The sequence below is a fragment of the Lynx rufus genome, unplaced genomic scaffold, assembly GCF_022079265.1.
Source record: "Lynx rufus isolate CCGP_SWC_20201006 ecotype Redwood Valley unplaced genomic scaffold, mLynRuf1.p SCAF_1, whole genome shotgun sequence".
Lineage (NCBI taxonomy): Eukaryota > Metazoa > Chordata > Mammalia > Carnivora > Felidae > Lynx > Lynx rufus.
The window spans coordinates 190,858,249-190,884,085 of record NW_025814823.1 but is presented as its reverse complement, the minus strand read 5'-3'; the positions used below and the strand labels follow the sequence as shown (position 1 = coordinate 190,884,085).

At 41.8% G+C, this 25,837-nt stretch overlaps 1 protein-coding gene across 1 annotated transcript in view; it reads right to left on the bottom strand.

Annotated features, from left to right (window-relative positions):
- Nucleotides 1-14,965: 14,965 nt before the first annotated feature.
- TIMD4 (T cell immunoglobulin and mucin domain containing 4) overlaps nucleotides 14,966-25,837 on the bottom strand; it is a 32,520-nt gene continuing 21,648 nt past the window's right edge. Inside the window, exons 6-9 of the mRNA XM_047076807.1 lie at nucleotides 20,058-20,104; nucleotides 18,496-18,589; nucleotides 17,178-17,217; nucleotides 14,966-16,271 (exon numbers count right to left, since the gene is read on the bottom strand). Coding sequence (XP_046932763.1) covers nucleotides 16,187-16,271; nucleotides 17,178-17,217; nucleotides 18,496-18,589; nucleotides 20,058-20,104 — 266 coding nt within the window. The 3' untranslated portion in view covers nucleotides 14,966-16,186. The remainder of the gene's footprint in view (nucleotides 16,272-17,177; nucleotides 17,218-18,495; nucleotides 18,590-20,057; nucleotides 20,105-25,837) is intronic.

The window sequence follows — 25,837 nt, the reverse complement described above, 5'->3', positions numbered from 1 at the left end:
GTCAAGGAAAAAAAATTTTAATGATACAGGAAATGCAGTTACCCCAGAAAATGCCAACCCCCATGCTTTCTATTCTGTTTTCTTAGTGATGTGGAGCTTATGTTTGAAATTGTCTTAAAGGGCAAAAAATAGTGACGTAAACTAGAAAGGCAGTGATGAGGATCTGGATTCCAGCCTCTATTTTGGCAAAACAGAGGGCACTCATGGGAAATGGCAGGAGCTACATGTGGAAAGGGAGGTGGGGGGCGAGGGGGAGGGGATGTACAGCCCACAGAACCCACTAAATGCCCAGCCAAGGAATGACAATGGAATCCTCTGGGCACAGTGACCTGAAGATTTTGAAGAAAGGGAAGGCCTTGATTGGAGTTGTGATTTACAAAACTCCCTGGAAGCACTGGTCCTTGATGAACTGACAGCAGAAGAACACCATAGGCAGAAAAACCAGTTAGGAGGCTATTGTGACCGTGCAGACAGAGGATAATGAGGGCCTAAACTGGACAAGGCAGTAGGGATGGGAGATGATGGATACCAGGAAGCCCTGGAAAGAGAAGCAAGACAACAACAGGCTCGGTTTGGAACATGCTGGCTTCCATGAATGGCCTTTGGAACAGAGCTGTTTGGAACAGCGGGACACAAGGGCACAAATGGGCGGCAAGAACCAGAGAATCAGAACCAGCTAATATTCATTGAGTTCCTGCCCGGTGCCAGACCCCTTGACCTATATATGAGGTATTGAAACCGCAAATCCATCTATACAGCTAAACATATCCAGCATACTGCAAAAACAAACCTAAAAGCACAAATGGAGCTTAGGAGCAGCTCTGCTCAGTCAGCTAGGACTCAGCAAATGGCTTCACATATGCCACCCCAACTTGGTAAATTCTTTCTCCCACATACTCAGGTTCCTTAGCCACAGGGTCTGGCCAGTTTCTGGGTTAATCCAGTAGCCCATGGCGTCTCTCCTGAGGTTGGAGTATTGTTAGCTCGTAAATGCTGCCGCTGGAACAAGGTACCAGCTCACCCTGACCCCAAGAGACGTTTGTATTCTGCCGCTTCCTTTCCGCGCATCTCAGAGAACTTGAACAAGAGTAAATTGTTCCTCTGCCTTGGTAATAGCCTTCTTAAATTATCCCCCATTGTCATGGCCCCCAATCTGGGAGAAAAGTCCTCCTCTCAGGAAAAAGACTAAAGTAGACCTTAACATTCAGGCCTGTTTCACTCACTCTTCGGGCTTCAGGAAAGCAGGAAATTTCTTCCCTCTGTTCCACTCCCTACATAGTAAAACTGCAAGTTAACAATAGTGGGAAACATCCTACGTGCCCGTCAATATGTGACTGGTCAATAAATTATGGATCCTTCATGCAGCTAAGCACCATTTGACACTTAAAAATTCAAAACTTGGGGCACCTAGGTGCGGCAGGGTGTAGCCTTTAATGCAATTTCTACTTCTTTGTCACCTATATATAGTGACACAGAGTCTGATTGGACACAGTCCAAGTTACAGGGTCATGTCAGAGCTAGGTATTGGTGTATAGGAGTTGATGGGGCCACCCTGCCTTCCTTTGTTCTGAGGAGGCCTCCACCACATTCCTTAGGGAGGGGCTCTCCCTCTACCACGCGGGTCCAACACTGTTTTTAAGTTACAAGCAATCAATCTCAGAATATAGTACCCATAGGTTTGTCCCAGGAGTGGGTGAGTCAGGAGAAAACGAATTTACAATGAAAGGACTCTATTTGCCACTTGACTTCTTCTATCCTATGGAAATTGGTAAAAACAAGTTTTCTGTTAATGTCTTGTTACCAGGATACCATTTTTCCAATTACTCACAAAGAGCAGAGATGATTAACCCTGTGATTTTCTTCCAGCAGGACTGTTCAAAATTGCACTTTCTGCCATCCACGGAGGTTAAATAATGAATTATGAATGGCACAATGATAATGAAATTCTCAGAATGAACTTTTGTAAGCTTCAAACAGGTTTTCTTGGTAGGGTGGAAGGGGGCAGAGAGAGGAAAGGGAACTATTAATAGTGCGAAGTTCTGATGTACTCAATTTGATTTTATAAAGCAGTGAGAAAGTCCCCAGAGCCTCTTGAGAATTTGCCCTAATTCCATTCAACAAACATCAAGCCACCGTTCTGGGAGATTTCAGAATCAAATGCTGTAGGAACCAATTGCAATGGTGCCTGCTGCCGTATTACCTTTGGAAGAGCCTCTGGAATTTCCACCAAAACAGGATTCATTACCAAACTCTGGCCTCAGCAGCTTTCCCTACACAGAATGGGAATCAGTCTGGAAACGCCTACCCTGCGCCATTTTCCCTTATATTGAGTTCACAGGAGATCTGTGAGGCCCTCAGGTGAGCCCTCCAGGTGCAGATCATTGAGAGGCAAAAGGGGGTGCAGCCAGTCCTAGGAGTGTCTGAAGGCTGAGGCTGGGCTCTGCTTGCAGCCCCACCATGTCAGCAAGCCAAGGAAAAGCCATAGCAGCCCTTGAGAGCTTGTTAAAAAATACTGAATCATGGGCCCTACCCCAGAGCTTCAGAATTTGCAATTTAACCAGATCCCCAGGTTATTCATATGCACAATTGAGTAGCGCTAGTGTTAAGTAGGTAATGAGAAATACTGGCTGCATTGAATACAAAGCAGCAGAGGAAAAAAAAAATCCCTCCCTTTTCAGCCTAGACTTGCAAAATATTCAAAACTTATTATTTTCTCAAATTTTGGCATGACACTGATGACCTTGGGAAGATACTCCTGCAGAGAAGCATGGCCTCCCTAGTTTACTCTGTGCCAAGGAGTAGAAGGTATAATAAGACTGCAGTGAAGGTTCTGTTCTAGGTTGAATTGCTAATTTTGTTTTGATCTCATGCAAGTTCACTGCCCTTTCTGCCTCTCCTTTTCGCCACCTGGGACATGAAGACTTTAGAAGTAGACCATCTTCTCAGCCCCCTCCTGGGCAGTGACAGTCTATAGTTCTATCCATGACAAGAAGTGTCTGCTGTGAAGTCTTCAGATCACAGAAAGAAAGAAATGTCCTCCAATTTCTCCCTTTCATTGACCCCTAGATTAGACAAGGCCCTCTTGCCAGAGCCTGTTGTGATCTTTCAGGCTTTCTTGGTTGTGCTTAGCAGCCTATCAGTCTGCCAGAACTCAGATTTACCTTGAGGCCAGCCTGGTCTGCATTTCCAAGGCTCTTTTCTAGGGGGTTCCTCTTAGTCACTCAAAGACACAGATATGTAGAAGTCTAAGCTTCTCTCAGGACAAGGATAACGTATATACAGGGAGAGAGAGAGAGAGAGAGACAGAGTTTATGAAGATGAATAGTTTAGCTTCTTTGGTATTTGCTATGTAGGGATAACTAAGATCAATTTAGCACAACCCACATAAGCACAGCTGATTACCCTTACACAGAATCCCAGGGTAAAAGGTCTCCTTAAAGATCAAGCACCCCAAATTATATTTAAATATCCCCTTTACAACACAATGACAAACACGTCTTTCAGTCTCTGTTTTAATATCCCTATTTTAAGGAAAACTAATGACCTCTAAGGCAGCCAATACCATTCCACCTGCTTTCTTCTAGAAGTTTCCCTCAGGTTCTACGTCATGGATCTGAAATCTTGTCACTCTGCCTACTTGGACTATTTTTCCTCATAATGCTCCATAACCCCTCTTCTTCAGGGTAGCCTTCCAGCTACTGTTCTCTAATTAAGAATTCCCAGTTCCTCCCAAGACATTGCTCCAAATCTCTTTACTAGGTTCATGTAGCTTTTCAAGAGCAGCAGCTGGACTTGAAATCTGTATTTTGGGCATGGAAGAGCAAGACTCATTGTGGCTGTGTTGCTGGTTCTCATTTTCAAGAAGGAAGTGAAAAGGCACATGCCGTGGCAGGATGATTTATTGAGATAGGGTTTATGTTTTGTTCTTCCTATTTGTCTCACCAGGCTACCCAGACCAGGTAGTGGGACCTTTGTGCTCCTGTACTTCTGGGGAGGTTTGTATTACAAAGTTCAGAACAGCAGTTGCTCTCAGAACACTCTTGGCTTTTGTTTTCCAGGATCTTTTTTTTTTAAGTTTATTTATTGTGAGAGAGACAGAGTGAGTGAGCCAGGGAGGGACCTAGAGAGAGGGAAACAGAGGATCTGAAGCGGGTTCCATGCTGACAGCAGACATGCAGGGCTCGAACTCATGAACTGCAAGATCATGATCTGAGCCCAAGTGGGATGCTAAACTGACTGAACCACTCAGGTGCCCCTGTTTTCAGGATCTTATACTCCTGGACAAACTCGGAGAACAGAGAGAAGGGAGTGCCCTTGAAGCAGGAAGGTTGAAGCAAAAGATAAAAAAGAGGGGATGCTCCAAGAATGAAAGGGGATGGAGATAAACCATAAAGTAGCGAAGTCCTTTGCCATGTGGTGCTGAAAAGATGTGGCATCCCATGCAGATAGTGATATTAAATTTTCAGTAGCCATGCGATATATTGCTTAGGATATGGTTTAAAAGCTTAAGCTCCAGGGTCAGAACATCTGGGTTAACACTCTGACTCTGTCTAACTCTGGGCGAGCTTGTGACCTGCCAATATTTCAATTTCTTTATCTATAAAATGGAGATGATAATAGCAGCTAGTTTGTAAGGTTTTGTGAAAATTAAATAATATAATCCATGTAATGCTCCTAGCAATGTGCGTGGTGCATTCTAAGTCCTAATTAACTATAATACATTGACGAAGTTGAGGTGAAAACATTTGACAAAATTCAACACATCATAAAAACGTAAGTCATCATCATTAAGAACTTGGTGTTTCAGTTGGCTTGGAAAGAAATTCCCCCATTTCTTAAAATAAATTAAACATCTGGATCTAAACACATAGAATTATAACAACAAAGGAGAGAAAACATTTACATCCACAGATGGGGAGTATTAGTTATTTGGGCCTAAAAATAACCCGACACTGTCATATAACTCAGATCCTGTTCCATAAATAATCCTGGGAAGATTAAGTGATGGAGCATTAAAGTACAGTGCTCAAAACTTCTTTTCTGCATATACATCTGAATACGAACATCTTTAAAATTAAATAGTTTTCCTTCATCTGCCAGGCAGATGATACAAAGGTCTAATCAATAATTCATCCTGGCAAAGAAACTCATTACTCAGCCAAGGTTATGACGAAAATCCTGTCAGGAAGTCTTGTTTTGGCTAAATAAGACAACTTAATTTAGTGCAAAGTGAATAATCCAACTCTAAATCATTCATTCTGGGATTCAACATTATGGATTTGTCCATTAAATATGCATCCCAGGCCTGGACATGTATTAACTTCTGTATTGCTTGGCCCTGAGGGATAGCCAACACAGTGTTTTTGGATTCTCTTTGAACTTACCAGGTCTCCTGGGCAGAACAAACTCCAAGTAAAGGAGACTTTTGGAGAAACCAAGAACTTCAAGTTGGAAGTCCTCAAAGCCAACTTTCCAGATATTCTGGTATCCCCTCCAAAACTACTCCAAAGGCTGGTCATCCTCTTCTGCATAAACACTACTGTTAATGAGGAGTTTACTACCCATTTGAGTTAAAACTCTTAACATTTCAAGAGCAGAAAGCCCAAATCAAGCTAGCTTAAGCAAAATGGCAATTTATTTCCTCTCATCACACAGCATGAACAGTCTTTTAAGTTCATGCTAAACTTTTAGCTTTTACTTTTAGCTTTATACTTTTAGTCTTGGCATGATCAGGACTCAACCAATATCACCAGGGTTTGTTTTTTATTCCCCTATCTGGGTTCCACTTCCTCTTGAATAGTCTCCCTTTGTGGTGGCACAACAGTGGCCACCTATTCTCTCATAGCAGGAAAAGATCAACATCCTGCATAACGGAAACAAAAGTCTTAGAATCGGGTCTTTTTGGCTCCAGTTGGCATCACTTGGGCCTTGTGCACATCCCTGACCGACTCGTTATTGTGGGGAGTAGGGCGATGTAGTGCTCTGATTCTCCAGGCTCAGTTTACATGCCATGGTTGGATAGGGGATGAGTCAGGTGCAAGGGAACTACAAATAATTAAAGGGCAGAAGAAAAGTATCAAAGAAATCAGTCCAAAATGAAAGGCAGAACAAATGAATGCTAAGTAACCAAAATCCTACTCACCGCAATATTCTAAATTATTCTGGCAAAGCGTTCCTTTGCTTAGAAACTGATTTTTAGAATTTAAAATTCCCAGTCCTAAATTTGCCTTCTGGAGTAACATAGAACAAGACTACTTCCTCTTTCCAGTGGCAGTTCCTCAACCATTTGTTCACGGACATCAAATCTCCCTTGGTCTGTTCTCCTCCAGGTTAAATGTACATACCAGGAAGTATACTTTTGGGATGGAAACAATTCAATGCAGGCTATTAAGTAGACACTAATCTTATTGACACTTACAAGACACTAATTGTATCATGGAACTAAATATTTTTTTGTTGTATCCATCTTTGTTTCAAAGAAAATGGTTTTATTAATAAATTTATTAATTTATTAATAATTTATTAATAATTTGTGCTGGCAGCACAAAGCCTGCTTGTGATCCTCTCCTTCCCTCTCTCTATGCCCCTCCCCCATTTACACTGTCTCTGTGTCTCTCAAAATAAATAAATAAACTTAAAAAAATCTTTTTTAAAGTGTCAAAGTTTGGAACTCACAAAGTTAGGGACTTTGATGAACCACTACTTAGCATTAGCTAGGTCAAAAAGGGCTGTCCCCTCAGGTTAAAGGTGAACCAGTAGTAACTCTGGTCTCTCATGAACTTGCAACCTGGCTTCAAGTCATCTAAGTAAACCATGGAACAGTGAGCAGTAAACTAGAGTTTTGGTGGTCCGAGACTGATGACACACAAAAGCACCTGGCAGAAGCAAATGCAAGTTCTTTCTGGAGTAAATCACATTATGCTGGGACTCAAATTATTCCTGCAAATAATTTTCAAATGCAATAACCTTTATATAATCAAGGTAGCCAGGCACACAAGAAATTAAGACACCATGAGCAAGAACATGCAGAGACAAAGGACAACAGAAACACAGCCCAAAAGACCCAAAGGAGTGGAATTTTCAGACAAGCATGCTTCATATTTTCAGAGAAATAAAGTTAAGCTTGAGTTTCAGGTCCATTCAATGGAGAAAAAGAGCATCTCTTCAATAAATGGTGCCAGCAAAACTGGATTTTCACATTCAAAAAGAATAAAGTTGGACTCCCTACCTCACATCATAAACAAGTCAAAATGAACCAATGACTTGGGGTGCCTGGGTGGCTCAGTCGGTTAAGCATCCGACACTTGATTTCAGTTCAGGTCATGGTATCGTGGTTCCTGAGATCGAGCCCCACATCAAGATCTGTGCTGACAGTGTGGAGCCTGCTTGGGATCCTCTCTCTCCCTCTCTCTTTGCCCTTCCTTCACCCTGCTCATGCTCTCTCTCTCTCTCTCTCTTTTTCCCTGTCTCAAAATAAATAAATAAACATGAAAAAAATGAATCAATGACCTATAAGACTAAACCAAAACACTCTTAGAAAAAAACATAGAGGTGGGGCGCCTGGGTGGTTCAGTCAGTTAAGCGTCTGACTTCAGCTCAGGTTATGATCTCACTGTGTTTGTGAGTTGGAGCCCTGCATCGGGCTCTGTGCTAACAGCTCAGAGCCTGGAGCCTCCTTCAGATTCTGTGTCTCCTCCTCTCTCTGCCACTCCCATGCTCATGCTCTGTCTCTCTCTGTCTCTCAATAATAAAAAAATAAACGTTAAAAAAAAAGAAGAAAACATAGAGGTATATTTTCACGACTTTGTATTTAGAAATAATTCTTAGATATGACACTAAGGTAATAAGCAACAAAAGGAAAAATACATAAAATGGACTTCATTAAAATTAAAAACTTTTGTGCAAAGGACATTATCAAGAAATCAAAAGACAACCTATAGAATGGGAGATATTTTCCTATCATATACCTGATAAGAAATCGATATCCAGAATATATAAAGAACTCCCACAACTCACAACAAAAAGACAAACAACCCAATTTAAAAATGAGCAAAGGGCTTGAATAGACATATGTTCACAGAATATATACAAATGATGAAATAAGCACATGAAAAGATGTTCTACGCTATTAGTCATTAGTGAAGTATAAATCAAAACCAGGAGATTCCACTTCATACCTACTAGGATGGCTATAAGGTTTTTTAAACAGGTGAATAACAAGTGTTGGTGAGGATACAGAAAAATTGTAACCCTCATATACTGCTAGTGGGAATTTTAAAAGGTAGCCACTGTGGAAAACAGTGTGGTGGCTCTTCAAAAAACTAAATATGTAGCATTACCATATGACCCAGTAAGTCCACTCTTGGGCATATATGCCACAAAATTCAAAAGCAGAGACTTGAACAAATACTTGTATGCCAGCATTATTCACAACAACCAAAACATGGAAACAACCCAGTTGTCCATCAATGGATAAATGGATAAACAAAATATGGTATATGCATACAATGGGGATGTTATTCATCCTTAAAAAAGGAATGGGGTTCTGATACATGCTACGACGCAGACAAACCTTGGAAACATTATGCCATGTGAAATAAGCCATACGTAAATGGACAAATAGGATTTAATTCCACTTACATGAAATATCTAGAAGAGGCAAATTCATAGAGACAGAAAGTAGAATGGTAGTTACCAGGGGCTGAGGGAAGGGCGAATAGAGAGTTATTGCTTAATAATTACGGAGTTTTTGTTTGGGATGATGAAAAAATTTTGGAAACAGATCATGGTGATGGTTACAACATTGTAAATGTAATTAATACCACTGAGTTGTACACTGAGAGTGGTTAAAATGGTGAATTTCATGTTTTTTCTTATATATCCATAGTTTTAAAAATTATCTATTTATCTATCTAATATAGCCACAATTCAGAAAGAAGAAGAAATCCAGATAGAAACCAGAGCATTTTTCTTTTTTTTTTTTTTTCAGAGCATACTTCTTATATTCTTCATCATTTCACAGGGGTGGAAAAACCCCACATGAACCAAGATATATGAGATGGATTTAAAATTGAAATAAAAAATAGCCCAGCATATATTTTAAGGGCAATAAAAATTCAGTACATGGTCCACAGTCCACATTCCCAGTGTTTTAAAATCATAATTCAAATTCAAAATGGTGCCCTTGCCATCTTCCTAGATTCTTCATCACATTGGAAGTCCAAAGGGGTGTCTGGTACCAAAGGCATGAATGAAAGGCAGGGGAGGATGGCGAATGATAACCGTAACTGGCGCACAGAAGCTGTAGGAGTGAGTGATGGCATCACTTGGGAACAATTTAGCATGTAATGCAGGATTCAGCCAGAGCCAGACCTCGGGCAGGTGGGGGAAGCTGAGGCTAAGAACCAGAGGGTAAGAATGCCCTGGGGTTGACCACGGTGAACCAGAAAGAACAAAATCAGAGCAAAACTGGAGCTGAGACCAGGGTCCAAAGACAAAGGTAAAGCAGGATCAGAATCGAGGAAAGTGGCAGGACAGAGTGATTAGCAATCAGGCTAGCTGCCATGAGCACTGTTTGAATGTGAGCCTCTGAACCACACTCTCAGAGGGTCCACTGCTCCCTGCTTCAGAACTGCTTCAGAACTCTACCACAGTCATAAAAAATTCAGGTAGTAGGGCCCAATTCCAAGTCACTGAATCTGCATCTCTGGGGGTTGAACCCAGGTATATGCATTTTAACATGTTCTCAGATGGGTCTTAGGGTGTCTAAAGTATGAGAACCCCAGATCAGGGGACATATGTGCAGCTTCTGCGATAGACCAGAAGCCCACAGGTTCGACATGCCTGTTCTCCAAGTGCGCTGTAGGTACCTTCCTGGGGGACTCTGCAGGTCCTGCCAGCAACTCTCAACTAACATAGGTAACTCTAAACTTGCCGGGGCTGCAGAGTGCACTAACAACAGTGCCTGCTAGTCTTAGAGCACCTACCCTGTGCCAAGCACTGTGCCAGCTGCTTTACTGGCATTGCTACATTGAATGCTTACTTATGAGGGTCCTGTTACTATTCCATGTTTATAAATGATAAAGCTGAGACTAAGAGAAGCCAAAGCAACTTGTCCTGGGCCACCCAGGTGGGCAAGAACAGCTTCAGGTTCTAGGCCAATTTGACCCAGAGAGCTGGGTTCTTTCCATACACCAACATGTTACAAAATTTTCAACAATAGTTTAAATTAAAAAAAAAAAAAAAAAGCAGGGGGCTGGTCGTGGAGGTTGTAGCATTAATTGATGGTGAGACTTTGGTTAATTAAAAAACTTTTCTCAGCACAACATACCAAAGGCATGGTAGTAAAGTAAGAAAGATTCTGCTGTCTTTTCTAATCATCTTGATCCCCGAGCCAGAAGGTTTTGTCAGGTAATGTAATCTCGTTCTGGCCTTTTTTTTCATCTAAGTGAAGAAGGGTCTGAGATTAAGTTTGGGAGGAGATTGAAAACCAAAGCTCGGAGGAACAGATTAAAATGATTCCAGGCATCCTGAAGCAGGAGGAAAAAATGATAGGACTTTGTTGATGGAACTGCTGAAGGGAGATAAGACGCATCTCAGAGGGACCAGGGAAGAGAAGGAAAGAAGCTGAGGAGGGAACAGAGATAAACAAGGTAGAGAGAGGAGATAAGAGGCATCATGAGGACTGAGGGCCAGGCAGAGAAGAGGAAGGCAGGACCAGAGGCTCTGCAGGAGAGTAGGACCCAGGCCCTTTGCTTTCTCTTTTATCCAGGTATGTTTTTAAAGGGGAAGGGAGCCAGATTCATAGAATATTTTAAGTGCCAGATTCTGATTAGTCAATCTTTGAGCCTGAACAGATAGCCCCATTGAAAGTAAAGCTAAACTTGAGTCCCTTCAAGAATGGGAGACTCTTTGAGCTTCATGCCCTCCACACTGTTCCATCCATTTCCAGGTTGGTCTAGTCAGACAAACTTAGAGAGGGAAGACATTGAACCTCACGAAGGTGATCAGGGGAAACCCTAAGACCCCCAGTCCAACCCCATCCACCTTACACAGGATTACCATCATGAAGAGATCACTAAGGCACTTTATATACCTGGAAGGGCCAGAGCACAGGGCTTGAGGACATGAGCTCTGAAGCTGCTTCAGAGTTTGAATCCAAGCTCAACTGCAGATTAGCTACTTTATGAATCTGAACTTTCATTTCCTCACCTGTCCAACAGGGTAAAACTGGCAACCCCCCTCATAGAGAGATTAAATGATGCATGTAAAGTGCTTAGGGTAGTGCCTGACATACAGAAAGTGCTCAAATAATATTAGTGATGACTGCCAGCCCTGTTATTAGGTTCAAGCACAAAGCTAGGTGCACACATGAAAATACTTATCCATTGGATTGAGGAGGAATCAGGACATTTGATTCCCACTATTGTGGGAACGCAGGCAGTGACTTTGTCTCTCTGTTCTTGCATTTTTCTCCCCTATCAAATGGAGATATCCTCCTCTTCTGACACAGAGTACCATAGGTTTGGAGATGCTTAGAAACAAAAATGGGAAACGGTACAGAAATACACAAGAGGTTATTTCCCTTACTGCACCATTGCTCTTATACCAAACTACCTACTCCCTGCCATGTTTATGAAGCTTCACTGCAGCTAAGAATTTTTGCTATAATTTTCTTTCACCTACTAGGGCTGAAATGTTTCTGCCTCATTCATCTATTGACTTCCAATACTCACATGAAAGGCACAGTTCCCCAGCTTCAAGAAGGTGTGTCTGCAGAATTTCTAAACTTTTATCCTTTTTAAACTCTTCAATCTTTTTGCCTCTCGGATACATTAAAGACGATCCAAATATTTGGAATCATGAAATGCGTAACACAGATGAAATGGTTCTGGAGACTGTAAGCTATCTGGGAAGAGGGACTAGGTCTGTCCAATTCATTACTATACCCCAGCACCCAAAATGGCTCTTTGGCACATAGGAGACACATTAGAGCAATGACAGCCATCTTGCAACCATGAAGAATGAGCCAAAAGAAGTCACAGAGACTCTACTATCTCAACATAAATCTGGATTTCTAGGTATGTGAAATAATTCAAAGTCTTTAAGTCACTACTTTTAAGTATTCTCTTACTTGCAGCTGAATACATTCTTACTAAGATAATGAGTGTGCCCTGAGGAGGGTCTCCCATTATTTTTAGGTACAAGAGGGCAGATAGTTCCCTTTTTACCAAGTTCCTTACTCTGCAACAAAGGTTTCCATTTAACCAATCTCCCATGTTTCTTTTATAATCTTAGCATCATCTCCTCATTATCCCCCTGATGTCTCTGAAAGATTAATAGCACCACCTTGACCCCTAGACATTCTTTCTCCGTTTATCTTTTCTGTTTTCTCATTATCACTTTCCACAGACCAAATATTATATCTTGATTTTTAATTACTTTAATGGGCCTCATCCATAGTAATTGGGACATTTAGGTCATTATCTTGTCTCCTCAGATCTTCTTGGACAATTTTATCGATCATTTCTTTGAGCAAAATCATGTGGGGGTACTAGACCCACATAAACTTGTAACTTAGGCCAAAAGCTGTCCTGATTAATTAGCAACTTTACCTTCTGGCACAAAGCTGCCCTGTCTTTAGAATCGTGGCTCATAGTCATTGCTGAGTATTAGCGTTATCCGAGGTGGCATAAAAACTCTTGATAGCCAGGTCTCTCCCCCCTCCCCATGCCCATTAAAATCAGGATTTCAGAGGGGAGTTGAACATCAGTAGTTTTTAATACTGAAATCCCCATATGATTTCAATGTGCTGTCGACTTTGAAAATCAATGCTTTAGGCCAGTACTTCTCAACCTAATGTTCATATGAATAACATGGAGACCTTGTTAAAATGCAGATTCTGATTCTCTGGCTCGAGGTGGGGGAATGACATTCCGCATTTCTAACAAGCTCCCTTGTGATGACAACAGCATGGTCTGAGCCCCACATTCTGAATAACAAAGGTCTAGAATCTAGAGTTAGTAGTCCATTTTAAGAGGGGATCTAAACAAATTAAACTCCACTTGAGTCCCACTGTGGTAAAAACATCATCGCTGCAAGAAAGCCAAGAGCAGGTGATTGAAAGAACTCCAAGGGTGGTTGTTTTCAGCTCTAGTTTAGTTATGGACTCAGGTGGACCAATCATCCCAGTTTGTCCGGGACTGAGGGGGTTCCCAGCATGCAGGACAAGGACAAGTCGCCCTAGTTACGGTAGTGTTCTTCAAAGAGCAACAGAACAGCCAAGTTTTACACTTCTACATTCTGATTCCTCTTTCTGGGAGTGTCAGTCACCCTAGGGTCAAGGGTTTGCTGGGAAAGATGGGTCAAGGGAAAGAAATGCATGCACCAAGAATGTAATGTTACTTCAGAAGGGTAAATAATCAGGCAGATCCAGGTGGACCTAGAAAAATCCAATGACAGGTTTGTGACATGGCCACAGAGGTAAGTCCAGGAGAGATGGTTTAGGTCTGTGCTCTAGCACTGGTTTACTGTGTAGCCTGGGGTAACTAAGGCCCCCTGTCAGGGCCTCTGTTTCATCAGCTAAAACATGGGAGTTGAATTGTTGGATACGTGGGTGTCTTTCCTGCACCCACCCTCCACTCCATGTGCAGCACCCCATAAAGCATACAACTGCAGAACAGCACCTTTCCAGCTCAGTTGGAAAGTAAACCCACCTTCCATTTTGTGAGCAGCCACCTCCAGCACATTCCAAGACCCTCATAAAAACATCAGCATTAATCATACTCCATCTAGTACATTTCTCTTCGCTGTCCTTTGATGTTCAGAGAGCCTAGAACCCACAGAGCCTTTTTTTTTTTTTTAACGACTATAACATGTTTACAAACCCAATGAAATTCTATTTTGAGACCCAGGCTTTTGGTTACAAGTGGCTTCCTCCTTCTGATCCTGCCTCCACCCAGGGAACTCACTTCTCAACTTTTTGTTTTCTTTAGAGAGACAAAGAGTCTCCCCAGCCACCCATTGCTGGATTCCTGTTAACCTTTCATTAAGCCTGCTGACAGCTTGGCTCCAACTCTTCATGAGTTAGTTCAACACATTCCCATTTAAATGTGTCCCACCTGGCTTCATTAAGGTTCCTGCCAGGTTCTCCACTTGCAGCTTCCTCTGCAAATGCAAATAAGATTCTGAGTAAATAATATGGGGACCAGGGAAGATTGAGCTATAAAGGATTGGGGGTTGGAGAACCATCAAAACACCCAGGTCGCCATGGATTTGAGCAAACTAAAATCCATCTGGGACCAACACAGGCCAATATCGCAATTCTGTATGCACAAAGTGTTAAATTAAGGCCCTCGCTGTGAAGCACAGGGTAGTGGTTAAGAGTGTAGAGTCCTTCCAGCCTGGTTCAAAGCCCTGCTCTGTCATAGGGATGTTGGTCCATGTGACCTTGGACAAGTTTCTTCACCTCTCCCTGCTTCTGTTTTCTCAGCTCCAAAAGCAGGAGTAATTTACCTGTTTCACTGGGCTGCTGTGAGAACCCAATGAGAAATTGCCTTGAAACACTTGGTAGAGTACCTAGACCATAGCGAATGCTTTTTAAGGACTGGATGTTATCTCATTTAGCCTAGAAAGACCAAGGTCCAGGTTGCAGAATTAGGTTGTTCTAAATCCTCAAGGTTTGATTGTGGACCCACTATGTAAACATCAGCTGTAAGAATGATGTCTCCATCAAAGCTCTTCCTTGTGCAAATGGAAAATCAACACTGATTCCATTCTGTTGCATTTCCCATATGTGTTTTGTCTCATTTAGATTTTTAAGCTCTGTAAGGGAAGTGATTCTCTCTCCTGGGCCCAAGATACTAGGAAGTTATTTGTAGGTGGCTACCAATTCATCCTGATTGCACAGAGAGGGAGAGAGAGGAAAAACTAGACCAACGATCTCTTCTGATCAGGAAGTCTCAGCATAAGAATTGTATATTTATTAAGTCATCATTTGGCAAAACCCTACACTACCCCCTGGACTTTGGAGTCTCAGACCAGTTGCCTTCTTCTAGCCCATGGCCATGTGTTGCTTGGCCAGGTCATTATTCTAAGTTGGAGTGTTAATGCCTTCAAGTGGACACAGACACATTCCACTTTGTAACGGCCCAGCACTTCCCCTTGCCTCACTCATCTATGTCGGCTGCCTAGTCTCCGAAGTCCCGGCCACCCAGCCACCCAGCCTCAGGCAGAGCCCACATGCTTTCTCTATGCCGAAAGTAGAAGTCAGGAGACAGGAATCTACGATCTGTATTTAGAAAAGGATATCTCTGCCACAGCATGGAGAACCAATCGAGAAGGGAAGGGGTATAGATTGGGAGGTGGCTTGGAAACTACTGTACGAGTCCAGGGAAATTCCAGCTTAAATGAGGTCTCTGACAACCACCTCCACCTGGACCTTTGCCTCCTGTTGCAGGAAACTCCTGACTCTGTGCGACCACACACCCACCACTGCAGAGCACTCCTTAAGGGAGAATCTTCTCTTTAAAAAAACAAAACAAAACAGGGGGTGAGCCGAAATTATGGCGTGGTTCCACATTACTTCCTAAATTATTGATGAGACCCAGGGCTGCTCATACCATACCTGGAGTGGGGCACTGAACTCCGTAAGCTGGGCATAAAGAGAGAGATACAAATGCATACAAGGCAAAGGCAACTAGAGTAGAGAAGGGACCAGAAATCATGTCCCATGAGCAAGGTACTTTGGAGAGACATGAAGCTCTCCTTCCAATATCTGGAGCGCTGCCAGAGAGGAGAGAGATTATACATGTTCTGGGTAAACACAGTAAATTCAACTAGGACCGCCAGGCAGGTGCTTTCTGGAGACAGCTTTGTTTTAAATATTTCTGTCTCAGAACTGCCCTGAGATTGAACGATCTCCTTTAGGTTTGGTAGTGAGCTCACCATCACCGAAATTATTCAAGTGTAGTCTGGAAGATCCCTTAGCCTGACGCTACAGAGGAGATTAAAGCACCTGGCAGGGAAGGTTCGGTCTCTAAAATACCTTGCACTTGTGAAATTAATGCAAGACTGAATGGATGACACCAATGGAATAGATGGGGCTTTAAAAACAAAACATTCTAGGACTTATTTGGACAATTCCCACATGATGCCCCCATCCTCAATCCTAAGAAAAGGTGGCCCGTTAGAGTGTGAAAAGACCATCTTCAACTTCCCCTCCATGCTGCATATCTTCAGAGGTGTTTTTACACTCTCCAACATTGTCAAGCCTGTAAAGAGAAAAGAGAGGCTGAAAATGGGAAACACCAGGACCAGGAATAAACAGATGCTGCTAAATCACAAGGCCACTAACCATGGCTGTTAGAGTTAAAAGAGCTCAAACTCCATCCGGTCCAAGCCTCTCCATTCACATATGGGAAAACTGAGGCTGCAGGAGATAAAGGGCTTTTGCAAATCTATTCTAATAAGGGAATTAAAAGTTTCTACATTGGCAAAATATAAAATTGTGATCTAAATGTGTTTATGACCTTGGAAAGTCACCTTGCTAAGCCCCAGTTTCCCCACTTGTTAATATTTATTTGTTAATTGATATTTTGGTATTGACGTAATTGTTAATGAAAGCACAGTCTTCATTTCTTTTCAAATCTTTTCATTTCTTTCCCAAAAAGCTATAAAACAGGACAGATATTCAAAATCTCTTTCCAGAGATTCTTCAGACTATTAAAAAAAAAAAAAACTGTTACAATGATCTAATTGGGCAGAGGCACCAAATCCCAGGAATGATATTCTACATGTTTTCATTTTCCCCACTGCCAGCTCTCTTCTCTGGAAACTCCTGTTTAACAACGTCCTTTTAAAATGAATTGCTCAGAGTTGAACAAAAAATTCTGAACACAGAGGATAGTGACATATCACCTTCTTTCTTTTGTATGCCATGCTTCTATTAATGCAACCTGCCTTTGTATTTATATTTCGGACAAACATAACACAGTGTTAACCAGGACAGAGGTTAATGTGAGCTAAATCCCACATCTTTTTCACCTCTAATGCCACATTTCTCCAACCCTGTATTTCATCAGAACACAAGAACAAGTCATTAAACCACTGAGTAGTATCTAATCATTTGTAACAGCTTGTACAATCATTACAACAATCAGTCATGCAAGATGAATTACCTTGTGTGTTTCTGGAAACAATTGGTTTTCATGACTTTCCCTGAAAAGACAAGGCCATGGTATAAGCAGAGTAGCTGTGTTAGGACATGTGAAATGCTGGGTTAAGCCAGGAGCTGCCTTCCCAAGAGCAGAGGTGGACCAAAGGTGAGAATTTAGGGACTGGTTTAGGCAGGGAAATGCATTCCTTTTCCCAGATCTAGTGACTGCCTCTATGGGTCCTGAGGCAGTGCCCATCACTTACACAGTTGTTCCCATGTGTGGGCAATAGTGTTAAGCCGCTTCATTTTTAAGTCATTGCCCACTCATAATTCAAGCACTCACTCAAGTTTTAAAACACTTCCTTATGAGACATACTCAGAATTTCCAAAACTGTATGAGGACCAATGGCCTCTGCCTTTAAGAGGGCTTTGCATGAAGGCTAAAGACAGGCTTCCACTGAGTTTCAAATTCCCTTTGGCGGTGTTCACTAGGGACAGGTGCTGAAATGTGCAAGTTTCGCTACTGCTGCTCAAAGCAGTTGAGATGGTTACCAGTCTTATCTCCTTATCTACCACCTCCAAACAGTTTCTGTTGATGACTACAGAACAGTTTTCCCCCATTTTACAACAGGACCAGATGCCACATGCCTATACTTTGCATGACAACTTAAAACCCTGTTTCATGACTCCTTTTTGCTGTGTTTCAAAACTATTGTTTTGAAAGTGAGGAGTGGTGGTGGGAAGGAGGGGTGCAAGGTCACAGACCGGCTGGAGAATCTAATAACAATTATGGACGCTGCCCCTTGAAAAATGCAGATATCAACATGCAAGTACCTTCACACATGATTTCAAGGGATTCACTTTCCCCCGAGGTCTCTCTGTGGAACCCAGGTAAGGAAAGCTTGCTTTAAGGAGATAATAAGGCCAAGATCCTTCATGGCTTTCTTCCTGGGGCAGTCCTAGTCAGAGGAGGAGGCCAGGCCACAACTTCCTCCACCCCAGACAATGATAATAATGGCACTTTCCACTTAAGGCAGTAATGAGGGAGAAAAGAGGCACATCAAGAGGATAGCATCAGAACTGTCACAGGTTATGCATCCAGTAAATGAAAGTACTCTTTTTTTTCTTTTCCAAAATACAAACTCCATCAGGAAGATGATACATGAAGGCTTTAGCATCTTAGGGAGAATGAGTTTCCCTTGACCAGGATAGGGACCGGATGGAAAGAGGACTCTGGGGGATGGAGACAGGGGCAGAAAGCAGAATCTGTTCACTCCCAGGCCCTCCTGGAGCCTCCACAGCTCTGAGGGCTCCATCCCACCTGGGCCTGCCCTCCTTACCTCGAAGGAAAAATGCCACAAGCAACACCAACAGCACAAATCCCACGGAGGGAGCAATGATCATTAGCAGGTCAGGGTTGATGACCATTTTTACCTGGTGAGACACAGGGAAGGTGATGGGGCCACTCGTTTCTGAACTTCATACTCACACAGCTTCCGGTCCCAATCATATCTTCCCTCCACCAGCAGCTTCACTGCGTCTCACCCCATTTTGCCCGACATGTCTCAAGATCAAGACAAGGCAGCCTTACAAATCAGAAGTTTTTAAAAATAATCTCCGAAAATCTGGAACATTTTCCCAGACCCCCAAATCTTCCTGTCTCCGACATCAGGCATATGAGCTGTGGGGCTCAGGGGTCTGAAGATAGGAAAGAGCTGTGCTGTGAGCCCTGTGTTCCCCATGGTCAAGTCTCTTCATTGGCTACCACCTAAATCCTTTGAGTTCTGCCCAGTTCTGTGCAACTCAGGACCTCAGCTGACTTAGACCTCCAGAGGCAACAAGATAGAAGAGGAAAATGGAATTCAATTTCAACTTTTTGACAGCAGTGGTTCTCAAAGTGTAGCCAGGGGACCCATGAGATCAAAACGATTTTCATGAGACATTATTTGCCCTTTTCACTGTCATTCTCTCACAAGATGGAAGGTAGGGTTTCCCAGAGGTTACGTGACAAGTAATGGACTACTGTCACCATCGATGATAGAATATGCAAGCAGATAAGAGTATCTTTCTGTCTCCTAGCAAGCCAGACATTAATGAGATTTGCAGAAATGTCAAACAATGCCACTAATGCCACTTCTCTTGCTAATATTTTTTCGTTCGGGGAAAATAGAGTTATTTTTCATAAAACGTTATTTAGGTCAACAAGTAATAGATTTGCTTTCTTTGCTTTTAAATGAATTAACATCACTTTAAATTTGTTTTAATTTTTATGAGTGTACAGGACTTCTGACACCAAATCATTTGAGGAGTTTTGCTCTGCAGGCAGCACCTAGTTCTGGTAGGGGCTCAATGCCACCTCTGCTGCCCAGGTCATGCTCCATTTCCTCACCTTCCTGTCCCTTTCTCCAACACAGCAGCAAGGAGGGACAACAATCTCTCTCTGCAGAAGGAGAAGGGAAGGAAGAAAGAAGGGATGGGGACCTTTTTCCCTTTTCCCTTATAGGTGTCTATACTGCTGACAGTTTTTACGTGATGCAGCTTGAACCACTTTTGTGATGATAAAAATTAATGAAAGGCACGGTCAGCAAATAAGAAATATGCCGGTGGCAAGGGTTGATTCGGCAGGACGTCACTAACCCTGGGCCATGCAGAAGGAACACATATTGATCTTTCCATGTTTTTGTATGGTTTTTTTTCTTATTAGTTTCCAAAGCATCTGCACATATAGAAGTAACAATATGAATGTTAGTTCTGCCAAGAGCACAAGTCTACAGATTCCTCAGCTAACTCACAACCGTTGCTGCTTAGATAGATCTGTCCTCCCCAGTTCATTTCTGCAAACCTCTATTGTGGATTTTAAAAATGGAAGTCACATGCTTCAAATACTTCACAAAAATTTTACCTCTTCTGATTGAGCTTCATTCTGCACAACCATTGCTGTCTCAGATTCTGGGGAGGAAAAGTGGGGGGAAATGTTTATATTTTCTGTGGAGGAATAAAATACCACATCCTGAAATAGGCATTTCAGACCTCATCTGGAATTTTAGTTGATGTGTTTAATCTTTCAATCCCATCTTTTCTTTTTGTATAATTTATTTACAACACATTTGTTTTGAGATGGTTTTATCTGATACTCAGCTGCTATCCAACATTATGCCACAGGAATATCTCCATTTTATAGATGGGTAGAGTGGGGCATTAGGTCAGCAGGCAATTGGGTCTACATTTTCTGTAGGTCCCAGCAACACATTCAGGATTTTTATCCAGCCAAAAAATGTGCCAATCCATTAGTTAACAAATATCTATTATGCATTTATTATAGGCCATGTACTGTGCTAGCCTGACCATCAACCTGGCTGATGAAATTTACAACTTAAGGCAGAAAACCAAGTTTTTTTAAACAATTTTTTTTCTAATTTTTTGTTTTATTGTTGAGAGAGACAGAGCTTGAGGTAGGGTGGGGGGAGAAAGAGAGGCAGATGCAGAATCTGAAGCAGGCTCCAAGCTCTGAACTGTCAGCACTGAGTCTGATGCGGGGCTCAAACTCACAAACTGTGAGATCATGCCCTGAGCCGAATTTAAATGCTTAGCCGACTGAGCCACCCAGGCGCCCTCAGGAAATCAAATTGAAACAAAAAAAAAAAGTGAGTGGCTGAAAAAATAATGTCCTAATTGTGCAAAATTCTGGGAATAAATAATGCAAGATGTAGGGGCATATCACAAGGATGGCTGACCTGTTCTGGAGGACCAAGGGTAAGTGTTCTCCAGAAGGTGAAGGTCTCATGAGACATGGATGTTTTTATGTACAAACAATAATTGAGTTCATCAAGGAAAACATACTGAGAATCTACCAAACACTAAGTACTATTCCAGGCACTAAGAATGCTAAGATAAGCACGGCATGGCCCCACCATCATGAAATTTATAGTACATTACAGAAGGAAGACCAGTGGCCCCACGGGCTGAGGTAATGATGGACCATGGAAGGTTGCTGATGAGGGCAGGCACAGGGAGAGGCATGTAGCCTACCATCATAGTTCAGTGAGAACTTCTAGAATTAAGCTCCATGAGGACAGTGTCCCTCTGCCTGCTCAACAATGGGACCCCAACACTGCCTGGCACACACTCGTTGCTCAGTAAGTGTTTGTTGAATGAGTAACACCTGAACTGAGTTAAGGTTGGGTAAGAATTAGCAATGAAAGATAGTAAGGGGCTTTTAGGTAGAGCAGCATCAGAAAAGCCATGAAGCATGGAACAGTGTGGTTCCAAGTGGGATGGCAAGAGGCTGTGAAGGTAGAAAATGAGGAATGTGGAGTGGCAGAGGATGACACAGAAATGGGCAGGAACCAGTCATGCTGGTAAGTCTCCGTTTAATGCTGTAGGCAGTGGGAAACTATGGAAACATCTTAAGCTTGTTATGGTCTAGTTAAGAGGATAAGGAAATAACCAGATGAGATGATCAGTTATCATCTGGTCCCAGGTCCGAAATTCAGAGCCAGCAGAAACAAAGGGAGAGAGACAGATTCCAGAAATGCTTAGCAGGGAGATCAAGAGGAAGTGGACGTTGAACGGGAGGGTGAGAAAGAAACAAGTCTTAGATAATTTGCAGATTCCTTCTTGAGACTCTGGGCCATTGCCCAGCTGTCTGCTAAGACTGGGCACAGAAGAAGCAGAACAGAAGTGTCCATCTCAGTGAAAAGGATGAGGAGTTCAAATTTATAGTCGATGAGGAAGGCACCTGAGGGACACACACACACAACACTGGCCTAACGTGCAGTTGGCAGATTTAAATCTGAATCAAACTCAGGAAAAGTTGGAGTTGCAGATACTGATTTGGGAGTCATCGGTCTCCAAGGAGAGTTAAAATCCTCAGAGCATATAAGAAATCCAAGGGCTGCGTGTCCAGAGAGAGAAGAGCAGGAATCCTAAGAAACCCCAGCACTTAAAAGGTGGGCAGAGAAGGTGAGGGAGAAGGAAGCAGAAGAAACAAATGGCAGAGAGTAGAAAGTGAGAACTGTGTCAAGGAATCCAGGCCAGGAGAAAATGCCAAAGAAGAATGCAAAATCACATGTGCAACAAAACCTGCTGATAGAAACAGAACATAAAGCCACACATAGACGAGGCCTGAATATAATAAAAATCTAGGCCGATAATTACTGAAATTGATCATTGTTTCTCCCAGCCTTCCTTGCACTCAAGGCATAAGAAAAAACATGATGGGTTTTCTAAGGCTCATAATTTGGTACAAGAGTTTATTTCTTCGACAGGAAAAGTGACCTGTTGAATGCCTAGGAGCATAAACTCTGAGGAGAAAATTCAGCATGTTTTCATATCCTACAACTCAGTTATTGTTGTTTTTCTCTCTGCTATTATCCCCTAGAGCTGGAAATTGCAGGTAAGAATTCAAATCTCCTACCCCTGTTTTGTCAAAATCCTATAGTATTACAATCATTTGTGACGGATAAGCTGGAAATTGAAACCATCAAAGAGAAAAGCCATCCCAGGTCAGTTTTGTCACAGCTAATCTGTATTTTAAATTGGAATTGTCTAATGGGAGAGACGTTTTGTAAACACAAACACTGCTGAGTGATACCAAACAATACTCCTCCTTCTCTTCCTTCTCCTCCTCCTCCTTCCCCTCCTTCTCCTCATCTTCCTTCTCTTCTTCAGAAAATGCCAAAAGGCCCAATGGAGGCACTCCAAACCCAGTGTTAGATAGAGTTAGACACCGAATAAATGGCTGGCGACATTTGTTACCCATGAAACGCAGTGACGCTAACAGCTAGGGGATGGGGTAGGCAAGTGAAGACTACTCACTTCTGTGTTTTCTGTGCTACCTTGGTCCTTCCACCCTCAAGACCCTGACCTCTTACACAAGCACATTCAGGCAAAGGCAGGAGCCCCCCAGAACTTGCAAGAAAAGCAATTCTGTGAGAGGGGAACTGTGGTAGATTAAGTATGGTCTTCCTCAAAATTATGTGTACTCAGAACCTCAGACTGTGACCTTTTAGAAATAGGGCATCTTTGCAGATGTAATTAGTTTAAAGATATTGAGATGAAACCATTCTAGATTTAGGATCGGTCTGAAATCCAATGGCAGGTGTCCTTGTAAGGAGAGAAGAAGACACAGAGAAACACACAGGGAAGGCCACGTAAAGATGGGCAGAGATTGAAGGCATGTGGCTTCAAGCCAAGGAATCCCCGAGGCGCCAGAAGCTGGAAGAGACGAGAAGGGATCTTCCCTTAGAGCCTTCAGAGAGAACATGGCCCTGCTGACACCTCAATTTTAGGACTTCTGACCTCCTGCACAATAAGATGATAAATTTGTGTTGGTCTATGCCACTACATTTCTGGTAAATTTTTACAGCATCCTTGGGAATTCAAAAGAGACACAGTGATCACTAAGGTCTTCCATAGGAACAGCGGCTCTGGGGACGGGCACAAGGGATGACAGGAAGACTGACCCTCATTTAAAATGTTTTTGTTGGGGCGCCTGGGTGGCGCAGTCAGTTGGGCGTCCGACTTCAGCCAGGTCACGATCTCGCGGTCCGTGGGTTCGAGCCCTGCGTCAGGCTCTGGGCTGATGGCTCAGAGCCTGGAGCCTGTTTCCGATTCTGTGTCTCCCTCTCTCTCTGCCCCTCCCCCGTTCATGCTCTGTCTCTCTCTGTCCCAAAAATAAATAAACGTTGAAAAAAAAAATTTAAAAATAAATAAATAAATAAAATGTTTTTGTACACTTTGTACTTTCACCATATATGTATGGTTATCTACCTAAAAGAAATTCATCACCAGGTAATAACAATGATAAAAGAATCTTCAACTTAACCACACTTTTCCCAGGTCTATGGACTCACCGATACTTCTGATTAATATTAGACTTCCCTACAGGGTGAGAATGCATTTATATTTAAAAAAAATACGAAGATATGTACAGTCTTGGCAGAGTTGTCATTGTAAATCAGTAAATTGGCCTATGGGTACTCTGGCAAAGTAGAATTCCTGTGGGATTTCATCCCAGACTTTGGAGCACTGTGAGAACACACATTGGTCTCCCCAACGCTGCACTGCCGTCTCTGAATATGTATCTACCCCAGGTTTCCTGGCTGTGTGACCTTGGGCATGATACTCGCTCTCTCTGAGCCACAGTTTACTCATCCCAAAATGCTGATATTGCCCCAACCAATCTCCTATGTCCTTTTCAACCTTTAAATTTCTGGATGCCTTTGTAAAAAAAGAATTTGAATGACCTGAGAAAATGATTATTTTTCATGGTAATTTTTTAAAAAGGATGTAAAGCTATGCTTAGTATAGAAAATCAGTATGTAAATACTTAAGAACATACAACAAACACATGCATACCTCTTGCTTCACAAGGAAAACTGAAAAGAAATACTGAAAGACTAGATACATCTGACATTGAGTGGAAATATTATAGGCAATTAAAAATTTTTTAGTTTGTACTTTTTTCTAATTTCTAGATTTTCTCAAATGAGAAAATTTTAACTGTAAAATATATATCATATGTTAATTACTGAAAACTCTCCAAGATGCCTGAGTCAAGAGCAAACTCTCAAGGTTTCGCTGAAGCACTGCCACAGTGACCTTCTAAGTGACACTTTGAAGATCACTGTTAGAAACACATCAACTCACAGCTGAAAAAGAACTCAGTGATGCTATTAGTAAAAGACACCCCCCCTAGATACAAGTACTGGTGTACAAAGATGGTGTATATATATATATACACACACATATATACATATCATATTATATATCATATATATGTGTATATTACATATTATATATCATGTGTGTATATTACATATTATATATGTATGGAATATGTATGTGTGTAATACGCATGTATGTATATTACATGTTATATATATATTACATATATGTGTGTTTGTAATATGTGTGTAATATACATATATATGTAATACATATAAGTCTCTAGAGCGAGAATATAGACTTATATATAGGCAGAGAGACTTTTCTGTATATCAAAAATGGTTTGTTTGTTTGCTTTTAGATAATGAATGCATGTAAAAACTGGTGAAATACAGGTAGAGTTTGTAGACTTGTTAATTGCATCATGCCAATGTCCATTTCCTACTTTGACCAAGTGCTACAGTTATGTAAGATGTTTGTGGCGGGGGAGGGGGAAACTGGAGGAACATATAGCTTTCTCTGTACTATTTTTGCAAGTTTGTATTGAGTCTAAAACTGTTTCAAAATAAAAAGCTTTTAAAAAGTGGTTTAAATATCAGCATTTCATATGGTTCAAACTAACACATGCATGATACATAGTGGCTTTGTAATAAAGATTTATTGAAAAAAATGTTGAATACATTTTAAAGTACGTTTAAAAATGATTTTGTAAAATGTTTTGTGTGAAAAAAAATGATAGACGTTACTCTGTCGTGAGAAAAAAAACGATCTGAAAAGATATAGCCCAAACTGTTATGGTAATTATTTCTTCATCTTGGTCATTTGGGGTGAGGGCTTGGGAAGAATGTTTAGAATACAAGGTCATTTCACTTTACAGTGTTTTGCTGTTTTCTTTTACAAGAGCATGTATTTATTTTATAACATAAAAATATAAAGTGTAAATGTTAAAACCACAACATAAAAACATTGCCTTGACTTTTATCATCTAGTAGGATAGGAAGCAGTATTCAGTAC